Source organism: Ophidiomyces ophidiicola (genome assembly GCF_022830035.1).
Source record: "Ophidiomyces ophidiicola strain CBS 122913 chromosome Unknown scaffold_4, whole genome shotgun sequence".
NCBI classification, from domain to species: domain Eukaryota; kingdom Fungi; phylum Ascomycota; class Eurotiomycetes; order Onygenales; family Onygenaceae; genus Ophidiomyces; species Ophidiomyces ophidiicola.
Window position 1 is genome coordinate 742,510 of NW_026054644.1, and position 15,224 is coordinate 757,733.

The 15,224-nt window shown below is 62.4% G+C and overlaps 5 protein-coding genes across 5 annotated transcripts; 2 read left to right on the plus strand and 3 right to left on the minus strand.

Moving 5' to 3' along the window:
* Positions 1–60: 60 nt before the first annotated feature.
* Positions 61–948, minus strand: LOZ57_001690 (uncharacterized protein; the record flags this gene model as incomplete). Its single annotated transcript, XM_049250774.1, has 3 exons — positions 61–512; positions 572–732; positions 785–948. 3 exons carry the CDS (start codon positions 946–948, stop codon positions 61–63), a joined length of 777 nt encoding a protein of 258 aa, XP_049110358.1.
* Positions 949–2,443: 1,495 nt separating this feature from the next.
* CIT3 (citrate synthase) lies at positions 2,444–3,997 on the plus strand (the record flags this gene model as incomplete). Its single annotated transcript, XM_049250775.1, has 3 exons — positions 2,444–2,491; positions 2,558–3,715; positions 3,782–3,997. The coding sequence occupies 3 exons, from the start codon at positions 2,444–2,446 to the stop codon at positions 3,995–3,997; spliced, it is 1,422 nt and encodes a 473-aa protein (XP_049110359.1).
* A 509-nt stretch (positions 3,998–4,506) lies between these two features.
* Positions 4,507–7,048, minus strand: LOZ57_001692 (uncharacterized protein; the record flags this gene model as incomplete). Its single annotated transcript, XM_049250776.1, has 3 exons — positions 4,507–5,098; positions 5,158–5,841; positions 5,898–7,048. 3 exons carry the CDS (start codon positions 7,046–7,048, stop codon positions 4,507–4,509), a joined length of 2,427 nt encoding a protein of 808 aa, XP_049110360.1.
* A 1,792-nt stretch (positions 7,049–8,840) lies between these two features.
* On the plus strand, positions 8,841–10,099 carry LOZ57_001693 (uncharacterized protein; the record flags this gene model as incomplete). The annotated part of the gene is made up of 2 exons (XM_049250777.1): positions 8,841–8,909; positions 8,957–10,099. The coding sequence occupies 2 exons, from the start codon at positions 8,841–8,843 to the stop codon at positions 10,097–10,099; spliced, it is 1,212 nt and encodes a 403-aa protein (XP_049110361.1).
* A 152-nt stretch (positions 10,100–10,251) lies between these two features.
* Positions 10,252–14,560, minus strand: LOZ57_001694 (uncharacterized protein; the record flags this gene model as incomplete). The annotated part of the gene is made up of 4 exons (XM_049250778.1): positions 10,252–12,020; positions 12,093–12,227; positions 13,225–14,328; positions 14,389–14,560. The coding sequence occupies 4 exons, from the start codon at positions 14,558–14,560 to the stop codon at positions 10,252–10,254; spliced, it is 3,180 nt and encodes a 1,059-aa protein (XP_049110362.1).
* Positions 14,561–15,224: the final 664 nt, after the last annotated feature.

The window sequence follows — 15,224 nt, forward strand, 5'->3', positions numbered from 1 at the left end:
CGACTTATACATGATATCCCAAGTTCTTAAATCCTAAAAAAAAGAAGCTATTTGGTTGCATCATTCGACAACGACGTTACCAAAGCGGAATTGCGACCAGCTCATACTCCCCTCAGGAAATGAGAACAGCCTGGTGCCGAGGTCACTTCCAGCAGCTCCGGCCCCGACGTGAATGGGCAGTAAATGATCAAAAGTCGGATGTGCTTGTCTTGCATCTGGTCTTTTTAATAGATCACGCAGGGCCTGTTGCCTATCGCCCGGCGCTTTGGTAACGGCGTCCGTCAGTGCTTCGTCAAAGCTCACCGCGTATGGCAACGGCCGTGGGTCTCCAAAGGTAAAGCGCATGTCTCGCAAATTATGCACCGCCATTCCAGATACAATTATCTGGATATTGTTCTCCCGGAGCTTGGAAACCGCTTGGCCAAGACGGAAGTGCTGATCGGGATCCTCTGTCTGGAACAGAGACACCTGAACAATAGGAACATTCAGAGGGTTATCGTTCGGATCAAAAGCTACTGCGAATTACTGCTTGCACTCTTGACAGCTAGTGGGTTAGGGATGAAATATATACCACATTTAAAACTCGCCCAAACTCCATGATCCAGCCCTCTCGTCACCCCTTCGACGTGAATGCCTGCGTCTTGTATGGCTTCGATGACCATTGCGGCAACGCCAGGGCTTCCAGTATTTGGATACGTCTCCTGATAGTAATGTGACGGGAATCCGTAAAAGCTGCATTATGTGGCATTAACGACTTCCTTTTTTAGACTAAAGACAGACTCACTCATAGATCAGATCCGTGGTCTCTGCCGTATTTACTTGGATAGTATCCTTCCCGGCCTGCCAATGTGCGGAAAAGACAACAACGGCGCGTGGCTTTACTCTTTGTGTGATCTCCTTCCCGATCTGCTGTAATTTGATATACGCAGGATGATCATGCTGATACATTATACTAGGCTAAAGGCCGGCTTTAGAGCGCAGGTCGGGAAAGGAAATGGAGGTGGGATACCCACTCCACCATGACTTAGAAAATAAACCGGCGTTCGCCGAGGAGCATCGGCTTGGGGAGAGATGTCCTCATTCATATCAGACATTATATTGTTTCGATGTAGGAATATCCCGTGTGGGAAATACCACGCTGTCAGAATTATGATAAGTGTACCGACGCCAAATATAAATGCGAAGTTCACTCTCGTCCCAGCGCGACTGGCACTTGCTCTCCTTGTCGAGGACGACCTGCGGGTATGTTTGGTTGACGGAGAGAATACAGGCATAGATGACAGATAGGTGATATAGTTAGTTAGTTACATGATCGTTGCTCTGCTGTCTCGCTTCAGCTATAACTACAACAACTCTCGTATTTTGTATCGACTGCTTTGTCATCGCGGAATTGCATAACACCCAGGTTGCGCTGTATATCAACCGCCATCAATGCTGACGTGCGCGTATTTCCGCGTTCTTGGCGAAGGGGATCCGAGGTCATCAATCTTATCTTATCTGATCCTCTGCTGCTTTCTTTTCTCCGTGCTCGCCAACGCAACAAGGTCGGGAGTATGCCATCTGTAATATGCATGACTACCTCACGGTACAGCATCTACAGGATATACCCTGCCCAATACGGCAACATAAATGTAGAGAAATACACAAGCTAAAGCCTCACCCGACGTATTCCCAGGACAATACACCAGTCCCAACAAAACGAAGGCCTTACGGAGTACATACAAGGGAAACTAGAGCTTGCATTGACTCACAGAGGGTGTATTTTCAAATGTAGTTATCTTCGCACGGATCTAGGACGCTCGCTGTATTATTCGCTATGCCAGCCTGCTGACTTTCAACAGGAAGGGATTGAGTCAGCACGTGCAAAGCATGCCAATGGGGACTAACAACCCGAGTGATAACCCCAGCCGGGGTAGTTAACTAAGCCAGGCTTGCAGGATTGACGAAATGTGCTGAACAATAGAATTGAGGAGAGTACGGAGTAGTTAGTTAATGTTGCGCCTCTGGGCCATGCCGGTTGCAGCAAGGCGGCGCTGTTAGCTGCAGGGGCGCGGCCGGCGGTTGGCTGTGCAGACTGGGCGTTAGTTATGCCATCCTCACCTCGAGAAATTGAAAATATATATCCCGACACCCAGAAAGACACCAGGGGAGGCTGCAGGCGACTTATGGATGGATGCAGTAGTGCAGCGTGCATTTCTTCGCGCCGTCGGCTGGCGGGCCCGAAGCTTTCCTCGGGCGATCGACTTTTTCTTTGCCGCTGCCAACCGCGCCGCTGCCCCGAAGTCGCCCCGGCGGTCTCAACGTCTCCCGCTCGCTCGCTTGCCTGCTCTCTCTGCATCTCTCGCGAGCATCGCTCTTCTCCCGTCCTGCTCTCTCTCTCTCTCTCTCTCCTCTCTTCCCGCTGCTGGTGCCTGTCTGTCCACCTCAATTGCTTCCTTGAACAATGGCTTTGGCTGCTAGAGCTACCCGCCAGGCCCTCCGGGCCGCAAAGGTACAGAACTCCCACTCCCATCGCTTTCACGAATGTTGTGGCTTACCTGCTGATTCCATGCTCCAGGCCCCGTCCTCTCGCACAGCCGCTGGATCGGCCAGATTCTACTCGGCGTCGGCCGAGTCGGAGCTGAAAAGCGTGTTGAAGGAGGTCATCCCGGCCAAGCGCGCGCTCCTCAAGCAGCTGAAGGAGCACGGCGAGGACAAGATCGGCGACGTCACCGTGTCCAATGTCATCGGCGGCATGCGAGGCCTCAAGGCCATGGTGTGGGAGGGCTCCGTGCTGGACCCCAACGAGGGCATCCGCTTCCACGGCCGCACCATCAAGGACTGCCAGAAGGAGCTCCCCAAGGGCACCACGGGCACCGAGATGCTCCCCGAAGCCATGTTCTGGCTGCTGCTCACCGGCCAGGTGCCCACGACGCCGCAGATCCGCGCGTTCTCGCGCGAGCTGGCGGAGAAATCGCACCTGCCGCAGCACATCCTGGAGATGATCAAGGCGTTCCCGCGCGACATGCACCCGATGACGCAGCTGTCGGTGGCCGTGGCGGCGCTCAACACGGAGTCGCAGTTCGCGCGAAAGTACGCCGAGGGCATGAACAAGGCCGACTACTGGGAGCCGACGTTCGACGACAGCATCGCGCTGCTGGCCAAGATCCCGCGCGTGGCGGCGCTGGTCTTCCGGCCGGACGAGGTCGACACGGTCGGCACGCAGGCGCTCGACAGCGCGCAGGACTGGGCGTACAACTTCGCGGTGCTGCTCGGCAAAGGCGGGCGCGAGCACGAGAGCTTCCACGACGTGCTGCGGCTGTACCTGGCACTGCACGGCGACCACGAGGGCGGCAACGTGTCGGCGCACGCCACGCACCTGGTGGGCAGCGCGCTCAGCGACCCGTTCCTCAGCTACTCCGCGGGGCTGCTGGGGCTGGCGGGCCCGCTGCACGGGCTGGCCGCGCAGGAGGTGCTGCGGTGGATCCTGAACATGCGCGCGGAGGTCGGCGATCGCTTCTCCGACCAGGACGTCAAGGACTACCTCTGGCGCACGCTCAAGTCGGGCCAGGTCGTGCCGGGCTACGGCCACGGCGTGCTGCGCAAGCCCGACCCGCGCTTCGAGGCCCTGATGGACTTCGCCAGCACCCGCCCCGAGATCATGCGCAACCCGGTCTTCCAGCTGGTCAAGAAGAACTCCGAGATCGCCCCGGGCGTGCTCACCGAGCACGGCAAGGTATGATCTGAAGCTCCTATGGTATTTCTTTTTTTTCTGTACTAACCACTTCCCCCCGTGCCCCAGACCAAGAACCCGCACCCCAACGTCGACGCCGCGTCCGGCGTGCTCTTCCACCACTACGGCTTCCAGGAGCCGCTGTACTACACGGTGACCTTCGGCGTCAGCCGCGCGCTGGGCCCGCTGGCGCAGCTGATCTGGAGCCGCGCGCTCGGGCTGCCCATCGAGCGCCCCAAGAGCATCAACATGCAGGGTCTGCTTGATCTGACGAAGAAGAATTAATTGATTGATTTCCAAGGACATATAGATGGGGCGATGTTTGTTACTGTTGTTGTTGTTGTATTATATGCGCAAAAAATTGAACTAGTGTACGGAGTAGGTTGTGGGTAACTAGCTGTCTCTCCCCCCTGGTGATACGACTGGCGAGATGTCCTTTGGTGTTGGACGAGTGCCCCTGAGAACTACTTCGTGACGTGAAAAGAAGATAGATACCATTTCGTTTAGGCTGCGATTTTTACTTTTAGAAAAGGAAAAACATATATATTTCTATTTGAAACTGATACTTCTTTTTGTGGTTTTTTTTCTTTCCCTTATCTGCGGGATGTAGATTTATCTATTATTAGCATTATTTAGACCATGATAGCGACGAAAAAGAAAATCGTGGCTTGAGTTCCATCAAACCAAAGAAGAATAAGAAAGAAAAGAAATTGCTCTGAAGTAACCGGCGCCGCCCGTGCTTATATATATATATATATAAAACAAGATCAAAAAAAAAAAAAAAAAAAAACGGTCTACACAAGCGGCATGGAGGCGATATTCATGCTGGGCGGCAGATCCTCAGGCTTGGTGCCCCAGTCGGTCTCCTCCTCGCCGAGGGTGAGCTCGAGGGTCATGCCGTGGGTGAAGAAGTCGTGGCCGATCCAGTTCTTGGTGTAGGGCTTGCCGTTGAGGGTGGCGTACTGGATGCAGAGGGCGCGGTAGCGCGGGTCGAAGTTGCGCGAGCGGATGGTGGCGGTGCGGTTGGTGAGCGGGTGGGTGAGGTGCACGGCGGCGAAGAAGGGCGGGGTGATGAGGTAGACGTCCTGGCCGGCGTTGGGGAACAGCCCCATCATGGCGAAGACGGTGAAGGCGGCCAGCGCGGCGCCGTCGTCGCTGCCCGGCAGCCCGTTGCGCGAGCTGTTGAAGCGCGACGGGATGTACGAGTGGATGCGCAGCGCCGAGAGCGCCGGCCGGCCGGCGTAGTGGTACAGGAAGGGCGTGAGCAGCGCCGGCGCGCTGCCCATGTCGGCCAGGTCGAGGTCGTGCAGCATGTCGAGCCGCGCGGTGAAGTTGTCGGGCCCGCCGTAGAGGTGCACGAGGTTGGCGATGTTGTGCGGGACGAAGCTGGCAGAAGGTTAGTGAGGGAATGAGAATGAGATGGGGGAACGAGAAGGGATGCTCACAACTGGTATTCCCAGATACTACCCTCGAAGGTCTCCTGCGGGTTGACGGTCAGCGAGCACGGCTCGTCGAGCAGGCTGCAGCGCGTGGGGTCCTGGAAGCCCCAGGAGCCGTTGGCGTAGCGCGGCTGCAGGAAGCCGCGGAAACCCGAGTCTTCGCCGTCGACGGTGGAGTTCTGGTCCTCGCGGTGGAGGTTGCGCCAGTTGTCGGCGCGCTTGAGGTACTTGTGGAAGAGGGCGGGCTCCTTGCGCAGCTTCTGGGCCAGCGTGGCGATGCAGTAGTCGTTGTAGGAGTACTCGAGCGTGCGCGAGATGGACCGCGAGTTGGCGCCGAAGCCGATGTAGTCGAAGTCCAGGGCGGGGATGTAGTCGAGGGCCTTCCAGCTCATGAGCCCGCCGCGGCCCTTGGTGGACCAGTCGTAGGGCTCCTGCTCGGCGTTCTTGACCATGGCGTCGAAGGCCACGTTCCAGTCGATGCCCTCGCTGACGTTCTTGAGATAGGCGTCGGTGAGCACGATGTCGGCGCTGGAGCCGCCGCGCGAGAAGCCCGGGGACAGAGCCGTGCGGCAGTCGGGCAGCCAGCCCTCGTGGAGGTAGGTATCGAGCAGGCTGCGGATCATCCGGGCCAGGGCGGCGGGGTCGAGGATGGCGAGGAGCGGGAGCTGGGTGCGGAAGGAGTCCCACAGGCTGGGCGTGAGGTTAGCATATAAGAATAGGGTGGCGGACAGGATTGGGGGGATTACCAGGAGAAGGAGTCGAAGTAGGGCTCGGCGCTGGCCCAGCGCGGGTTTTCGCTGGTGTAGTCCTGCGGCGAGATCATGGAGCGATAGACGGCGCTCCAGAAGATGCGCAGCAGGCCGTCACTGACATCGCCGGGTTCAACGTGCAGAGGACGCATCTTGTCGCCCCAGGCACGCTCGGCGCGGGTCCAGACGTCGTTAAAATCCCAGGGGCGAGGGATCTCGCGGTCGGCATTGCGGCAGGCCTGGTCGACGCTGACCAGGCTGAGGCCGACGCGGGCAGCGAGCACGGTCTCGTTGGCGGGCACGAAGCTGACCCAGGCGCCGGCCTCGACGACGTGCGGGCCGGCGCCGCGCGGGACGTGCAGGGTGGCTGGATGCTCGGCGGCGCGCTGGTCGAGATAGACGCCCGTGTGGGCGACCGCGGCGCCGGCGAAGTCGACGCAGGCGTGGGCGACGTACTCGCCGGCGCCGTAGCTGGGGCGAAAGGTGGCGTTGGTGGCGATGCGGCCGGAGCGGCGGTCGACGGCCACCCAGGCCGACTGGCGCGAGCCGGGCAGGTCAGACAGGTCGAGCAGCACGACGGGCGCGTCGGCGGCGGCGGCGATGTCGCGCGGGCGCGAGTCGTTCCACAGCGGCAGATGGAAGCGGTACAGCACGGCGTGGGCCGACACGGTCATCTCGGCCACGATGTCGTTCTCGAGGGCCAGCGAGAAGAAGCCGGGCGCGGGCACGACGGAGTCGTTGAGATAGTGCATGGCGCGGGCGGCGCGGGTGAAGCGACAGCGGGCCAGGTCGGCGCCAGCAGCACAGAGCTGCGGGAACAGCGGGAACCAGCCCAGCGACGGGCGGCCGGCCGCGCCGGCGTCGTGGGCGTGCGAGAAGCCGGTGACGCGCGAGCCGTCGGGCGTGAAGGCGGCGGGCGTCGCGGCGCCGTCGACGTGGATGTCGGCCACGGCTTTGGCCAGCCCGTACGGCAGCGAAGCGCCGGCGAAGACGTTGCCGCCGCCGATGGAGCCCAGCAGCGCGTCGACGAACAGCACCGGCTCGGCGGCGTCGTCATCATCGTCGCCAGGAGTGGGTTCGTCGACGGCCGCACCGGCGCGCAGGAGCAGCAGCAGCAGCGGCGGCAGCAGCAGCAGCAGGGCGCGCATGGCGGGGGGGGGCCGGCGGGCATGCCGGGGCGGGGAGCGAGGGGAGAGCAGGGCAGGGTAGCGAAGAGCAGAGTAGAGAAGAGAAGAGAAGAGAAAAAAGGAGAGAAGGAGAGCGAGAAAGACAAAAGAGACGACGGCCCGCGTGATGACGATCGGCGGGCGGCGCAGGACTCAGGGGTGCGGCGGTAGTGTGTTTTAGCAGGCTGCATGGCGTGTCGCAGGCGGCGAACCATGCCGTGCAGCCCCGGTGCGCACGTGAGCTGAGTCAGCACAGGGCCGAGAAACGGACTCGTAGCGCGCGAACAGGTTGCGCGCACACAGCCCCGGGTGGAAGGCCGTCAGCGCCACGACTGCCAGCGCGACCATGCTGGGAGAGCCCGTCAGTAAACAAGAGAGGATACGAAAGAACCACCAGTAGACTCACCCCCCGTCCAGCACCAGGAACTCGCGCTCGTTGCGCATCAGCGGGTTGCCCCAGCCGCCCGCCATCTCCGGCAGTCTAGGGACATAGGGTTAGGGCTGGCCAGTCACGCGCAGAGGCCCTCACTCACCGGTAGATACACCGCACCAGCACCGCGCCGTACGCCAGCGCCAGCGCCGCGCAGAACACCTGCTCGCCCGTCCACCGCCATCGCCATCGCGGTGCCTGCTGCTGTGGCTTCTCTGCTGCTGCTGTTGCCGCTGCCCACGCCCCGTGCCGTGCCGCCCGCACCCCAAAGTCCAGCGCCAGCAGCCCGCACGCCGCCATCGTGGCCACCTGGAACGCAATGCCCGCCAGGATCACCTTGTTGCCCGCGTCCAGCTGGCGCGCGTTCGTCCGCCCGGCCGCCGCCGCCACGCCGCCGCCGATGGCCTGCAGCACCAGCGACACCACGTCGCAGCCGATGAACACCGCCGTGTACCACCGCGGCGCCAGCCGCGAGTGCGCCGGCCCCAGGAACCGCACCAGCCGCGCCAGCGACACGTAGATGGCCGCCGCCACCAGCGTCGGCCCCAGGATCAGCGTCACGATCTGCAGCTTGAACGCGCCCGCCGCCCACGGGTTGCCGTGCAGCAGCAGCCGCCCGACGTAGCCCGCCAGCTCCAGCAGCGCCCCCAGCGCCACCGCCGCCGTGAACGCCCACGCCCCGCGCCCCGCGCCCACCGCCCCCACGCCCCCCTGCACCACCGCGCACCCCGCGAACACCGCCGCCAGGAACGCGTTGCCCGCCCGGTGCGGGTAGTAGCCGTACGTCGTCGCCTGCACCGGGCAGAGCACGCTGACCTGCGTGCAGTGCGAGAAGTCCATCGCCGCCATGCCGTCCATCATGAGAGTAATTCTTGGTTATCGAGCCCCGAGACGGGGATGTTAGTTAGCGAGCGAGCGTGCGTGCGGATCACAGTCGACCCGCACAACAACAGGAATCAGGCACAGAAGAGCAAGAAGAAGCCTTGCAGCACACAGAATCGCTACACCGGCTGCGCAGGCACCGCCTTTATATCGCTGCTGCTGCTGCTGCTGGTCGCCGTCGTTCTCGTTCGGCGTTGGAACACCCGCTCGTTCCCGTTCTCGTTCTCGTTCTCGTTCCCACTCCCCCCCCCGCTCGCTCTCGCTCTCGCTCTCGCTCTCGCTCTCGCTGTCTCAACGCCTACATCGAACGCGCAACGAACGAGCAAGCGACGCAAAACAGCCCGCCCGGCCACACGAACAGAACAGGCAAGCGAACCCGATCCGACGCTGCCACCCTCCCCCTTGACGAAGAGCGAGAGTGAGACCCAGACGACCGCCGTCGGCCCCGGGCCATGCCGCCCGATGCCTCCCCGCCGGCCGCATAAGAAGTCGCGCAACGGCTGCGACCAGTGCAAGCGCCGCCGCGTCAAGGTGTCTATTTCCGTCTCTACCTTTCAATTCTCTCGCTGACTGTCCAGTGCGACGAGGACGGCCCGCCCTGTGCGCAGTGCCGCCGCCGCGAGATCGCCTGTGCCTTCTCGCGCCCCGCCAGCACCGCCGTCTCCAGCCCGTCCGTGCCACCCTCGCAGCCGCATGAGAATGAACAACAACAACAGCAGCATGAGCCGCAGCGTGAACCGCACGAGCTTGTGCCGCGTGAGCTGGACCTGGAGGTGGAACGCCCGCTCGCGCGGCAGGCGGCGCTGCGCGACCTCGAGCTGATGCACCACTTCGCCACGGACACGTACCGCAGCCTGTGCATCGAGGACTCGGAGCAGCACGCGTGGCAGATCGTGCTGCCGCGCAAGGCGCTGGGCTACGACTTCCTCATGGACGGCATGCTCGCCCTGGCCGCCCTGCACCGCGCCAGCGCCCTGCCCGCGCCCGCCGCGCTCTCGTACGTCGACACCGCGCTCCAGTACTACAACCGCGCCCTGGCGCCCTTCCGCCGCGCCCTCGACACCATCACGCCCGTCAACTGCGAGCCGCTGCTGGCCCACTCCGTCATCACCACGGCGCTGGGGCTCGCGCTGCCGCACACGCCCGGCGGCGACGACGCCAGCCGCGACCCGCGCTCGCCCACCGAGCACATCGTGTTCGTGTTCGAGCTGCTGCAGGGCGTCGGCAACATCTTCATCATCGCGCGCGCGTGGCTGGGCCAGCACGAGGGCTCGCTGTTCGCGTCCAAGTCGGACTTCTGGGCGCGCGCGGCCGCCGCGCACACCGACGACGACACCGAGCGTGCGCTGCGCCGGCTGGCGGCGCTCAACGACGCCGCGCTGGACACGGCGCAGCCGCGCGCCCACCGCGCCAACCAGGACGCCATCGCGCTGCTGCTGCGCTGCTGCCGCCGCTTCGTGCTCGTGGCCTCCATCGACGCCGTGCTGGCCTGGCTGGCGCTCGTCGACAAGGGCTTCGTCGCCGCCGTGCAGCGCCGCCAGCCCCTGCCCGTGCTCATCCTCATGCACTGGGCCGTGCTGCTGCACCAGCTCGACGGCCAGCGCTGGTGGGCCCGCAACGCCGGCCGCGCCCTCATCGTCGAGCTCGCCGCCGCCGTGCAGCCCACCAGCCGCCCGCTCGAGGAGGCCCTGGCCTGGCCGCAGCGGCGCATCGGCCTGTAGTGGACGCCGAGCCGGAGGCGAGGTGGCAGGCTTGTATATGATGATATTGTCTGTATGTAACTGTTACGTATGCTCATGTTCACCGCCCGATATATGTACATAGAGGGACGCTAGTATTCCGATATCGTTTAATTCCTCCCAATCTCAACTAGTTACAGCCGCACCTGGCTCGCCACCAGGCTCTCCCAGTCCTGCACCGTGAACTCGCGGTACGTGTCGTCGCCGGGCGTCATCCACAGAATGCGGTCGGCCGCGCCGTCCGGCACCTGCGTGCCCCTCTTGGCCGGATCCACGCCCTCGGCCCGCAGCGGCACCTTGTTCTGCTTGTTGTTGTGGATGTGGTTCGACGCCCGCACCAGCCGGATAAACACCGGCACCGCGTAGCGCGGCAGCCGCGCGCGCGCATGCCGCACCAGCCCAGACCAATCGAAGCCGCGCGCGTCGGCGGCAGCAGCGGCACCGGGCGCCAGCAGCACCGCCGCACAGCCGGCGCGGCCCTCGTAGTGCGGCAGCGCCACGCCGTACACGTTGGCCTCGACCACGCCGGCGTACTGGCCCAGCACGGCGGCCACCTCGGCCGTCGACACGTTCTCCGACTTCCAGCGGAACGTGTCGCCCAGGCGGTCGAGGAAGTGCCAGTGGCCGTCGGCCGAGCGCCGCAGCGCGTCGCCCGTGCGGTACCACAGGTCGCCGGCGCGGAACACGTCGCGCACGAACTTCTGCTGCGTGGCGGCCGCGTTGCGCCAGTAGCCCTGAAACGCCTGCTCGTCGGCCACGGCCACCAGCATCTCGCCGCCGTCCTCGTACGCGCTGCGCACCGCGAAGCCCGTGGCCGGGTCGCGCGCGATGTCGCCCGTGGCGGCGTCCACGGCCACGGGCACGTACGTGTCGCGCAGCAGCCAGCGCAGCAGCGCGCCGTGGTGGCCGACGCACGCCGCCGTGTACGCGCCGTGGTTGACGTTGACCAGGCCGAACATGCCCTCGGTGCTGTTGAAGAACTCGCAGATCTGCGCGATGCCGAAGCGCTCGCGGAACGCCTCCCACACGTCCGGCCGCAAGCCGTTGCCGTACACGCCGCGCACGCCGTGCGCGCGGTCCAGCGCCGACGCCGGCGCCGCCAGCAGGTACCGCGCCGTCTCGCCCACGTAGATGAAGTGCGTCGCGCGCGCATCCACCACCTCGCGCCAGAAGCTGCGCGTGCTGAACCGCTGGCCGATCGCCGCCGCCGCCCCGCTGCACAGGCACACCTGCAGCCGCACGCCGCCCGTGCCGTGGTACAGCGGCATGCAGTTGTACCACACGTCGCCGTCGACGCCGGGCCGGTCGCGCCGCGCGCCCATCAGCGCCGTCGCGTGCAGGCGGGCCATCGTGAACGCCGACGCCTTGGGCAGGCCGGTCGTGCCGCTGGTGTAGAACAGGCACGACGGCGCGTCGCCGCTGATGCCGCGGCGCAAGGAGTCGTCCGGCAGCGTGGCGGGGAAGGTCTCAATGGACGCCTTGAGGGCGTCGTCCAGCACCAGCGGCGTCATGCCCAGCTCCGTCTCGATGGCCGACTTCTGCTCCTCGATGCGCTGCAGGCACTCCGCGCTGGGGTCGACGAGCAGGAATGTGCCGCTGCTGACTTTCAGACAGTGCAGCAGCGCCGGCCCGGCCAGGTGGTAGTTGATCAGAGCCGGCGCACAGCCGATGGCCCACAGCGCCGTCCACACGATCGGGAACTCGGCGCAGTTCTGCAGGTACACGGCCACCAGGTCGCCGCGCGTGATGCCCAGGGACAGGAAGTAGTTCGCATAGCGGCACACCAGGTCGTATGTCTCCTGGAAGGTGTACTCGACTTCGCGCGTCCAGATGCAGCGGGCGTGGGGGTACTTCTTCACCTTGTCTTCGAACAAGTACCACGTCGACATGGTCCCGCTGGCCGCTAATTAATACATACATACACGCTCAGCCGATGCTCCGTTGAGTGGTGTCCGAGAGGAGAGGAAATGCGTACCTGCGCGAGCCACGGCGCGCTCGATGGCCTTCATTTCGAAAATCGCCGACAGGTCCTGGTGGATGTGGTACTTGGCATTGAGATACGCACCCACCGTGGCACTGCCGGCCACCAGGGCGGCGGCGGCGGCAACAGCTGGTCGCAGCGTTAGCGAGGCACGGTGTATATAGGACTGGGGAGGATAAATACGCAAGACCATCTTAGCCCATTCGATTCACGGTTTCGTTTTATGGAAATGTAGTGTAGCAAGAAGGGTATAAACAAAGCTCTGTTATGTTATGTGGCGGGCACGGATCGATTCCCCCTATTCGCGAACAAAGAGCCTATGCACGACCGAAATACACGACAGAAGCGCAAAAAAGGCGCTCAAAACTAGTCAGATAGTCAATGCTGTCCTGCACCTTACATATAGTCCCGGTTCCCCCCCCTCTGTATCCCGCGGGGCGGAGTAGCCGTTGAAGGAAACCCGGGGTGCAGAGGCCTGGGGCGTCCGTTGGGGGGCGCTTCGACCTCGGCATTTTTCGCTTGGATGCCCGGCTTGGGGAAGGATTGGCGGCAAGTCGAAGGCCAAGGCCCGAAGGGAAACCGTCGCGTAGGAGGATGGTGTTTGGTGCCGCAATCCAGTAGTTGTTCTGTCTGTTGACAGACGAACAGCTCGCCAACTTATTATTAGTATTGGATATGGGCTGCCGGAGACGCTGGCTCGCGTGTTGATCCCTGCGAAAAGAGCCGCGCGGGCCTGCATGACAAAAAAGAAACAGAGGATTCAAATTAACTAACTACGGAGTCGTATCTAACCATGCTTTTGTCTCAACAATTCTACCGCCGCTCATTGTGTCTTTACATGTACCACGGACTGGACTCCGTAGGCATATCCAGTATTACCCACGCCGAGCTACCGCGAGTACCGGCATTAATCCCAACCCAAAACAATAGCCCAAAAAAACATACAAGCAACAGCCTCCAATTACGTTTGAAAACAAAGTCAAACCATGTACCTAGCGTCTAGCTGTCCGAGTAAATAAAATAAACTCCAAATTCCAGCAAGTCAATCGCTGGTATGCCGTCCATTAACAAACTGCCACCCGGTGGCCACACGAGCATCCAGCCCATCAACAACCACCTCACAGACCAAAAATCACAGCGCACCCGACCACACCCAGAGCGCCCGCGACGCCCAGGGGCCCGACTGCCATCGCCGTGGCTCCCGAGTTCTGCCCGCCCTGCGAATTCAAGGCCGCGCCCGATCCGCTCGGCTGCGAGTTGCCAGCCGCATTGCTGGCCCCGGACGGAGAAACAAACACGAAGCTCGTTTCCGCGCCCTGGCCACCGGTATTGGAAACGGCGGGCTGGGTGCGCGATGCGGTAGGCCGGTCTGGCAGAGGCAACGCCGCCGTGCCGTTGTTAGCTGGCCGCACGCTAGGGGTGGAAGTGCTATTTGCAGAGGCAACAGACGTACCAGGGCCTTGGATGACCTGAGGCGTCGACGCGGATTCGGTGGTGCGGCTGGAGCTGGGGTTTTGGTTCCGGTTGGCGTCGCCGGGCGCAACGGGTACAAGAGGCGCAATGGCACCGGGGTTTGACGGAGGCGCAGGAGCAGCTGGAGGCGCTGGTGCAGGGATGGGCGCTGGAGCTGGAGCGGGAGCGGGAGCGGGAACTGGGATAGCAGGGGGCGCGGCGGCAGGGGGTGTGGGGGGCGGTTGCGCTGGAGGTATCGCAATAGGGAAGGCCGGTGATTCTCTCTCACGAGTAGCAGTGGAGGTAATGGCTGGGGAGTCAGGGGGCGGCCGATTGGGCGGCCTGTTACCATCACCACCACCACCACCACCACCGCCGCCGCCGCCGCCACCACCACTGCCTCCTCCCATATCTACAGATAAAGCGACACCGGCTCGTGCATCCTGCAATCCATTTTTCTGTTGGAATTGTTTCACGTCGATAGAGTCTCCCCCCTTGGGGACGTCGCTCATCTTGCCATCGCCGGTTTGACGATACAATAGGAACGTGTATTCCCTTTTTCCGTTCTCACCAAAGCTGCCGGGAGCTCCGTAGGCAACAAGGGGTTTGGTGGACGAATCCAGCTTTGTCTTTTCGCCGGTTGCTTTAAAATCGGTGTGCAAATAGTGGAGCTTGCGGGACCCTTGCTCTGTGGTGTCAATCATCATAATGGTAAATGAGACGGCTCTGTTAACACCAGAGGCATCTGTCAAGGCGAAGCTGGGCGTTTTCGATGCATCTAGCTACGGTCAGAATGACTGCACTGTGTAGTTATTCTAGACAAGGGTCTTGTGCTCACCATCTTTCGACACCACAGCGCCGCTCGATAAGCCATCGGAGGCATCGCCACCAAAGCTGAGCTGTAGGCCTATGGAGCCTGATCCAAAGCCGCTGGAGAGGTCGGAAGGAACCTTTGCCTGCGACAGGGCAAGGCCGAACAGCGTCGACGCGATTGCGAAATGAGCCTTCATGGCAGTAAATGGCTGTAAATAGTTGCTTTTATTCAATACCTTTCTCACATCAATGATAAGAGCAAAGGGCGGAATAGAGCGCCGGGCCTTCTTGGGGGGTATCTTCCCGCTTTCCAGCAGCAGCCAAACGTGCGGTACGACAATTCAAAAAAGCAGCAATCGAAAAACCAGCAGCCGCTGAAAACCTGCAGCAGAGAGCAGCTTCATTGCGCACGGCCGTGCAGACGATGAACCGGCTTAAGTATCAGCGGCCCCATCTCCCCGACACGCAAGTGGAGGAAACAAGCACCAAGCAGAGACGCATATCGCAGCAAGACTGCCAGGCCCCGCCCACCCCCTTGCTTTAGGGCGGCCCCGGAAGTGTCGCATGAAATCCTTTTCCAGAAGCGGTGGTGTCGTCGGGAGCTGGCGGTGCGTTCGATCTGGGCGTGTTACACCACCCGATCGATGCCCACCACCAGGGCCCCCGCCGCGCGGCTGGCCACCGCTGCCAAGCGCCGTGGAGCTGTTACAGGAGAGGGCGCCCACAGTTTCAGCGCCGTCTCGCCGCCTTCTAAGCCTGTTGCGCAGGCCGGCCATCTGGCTCCTTTGGGCCGTCGTCCTAGCCCGAACGGTGCTCATGAATCGCCCGGCGTGTGCGCTGTCGCTGGCTAGCAAGCCCGTC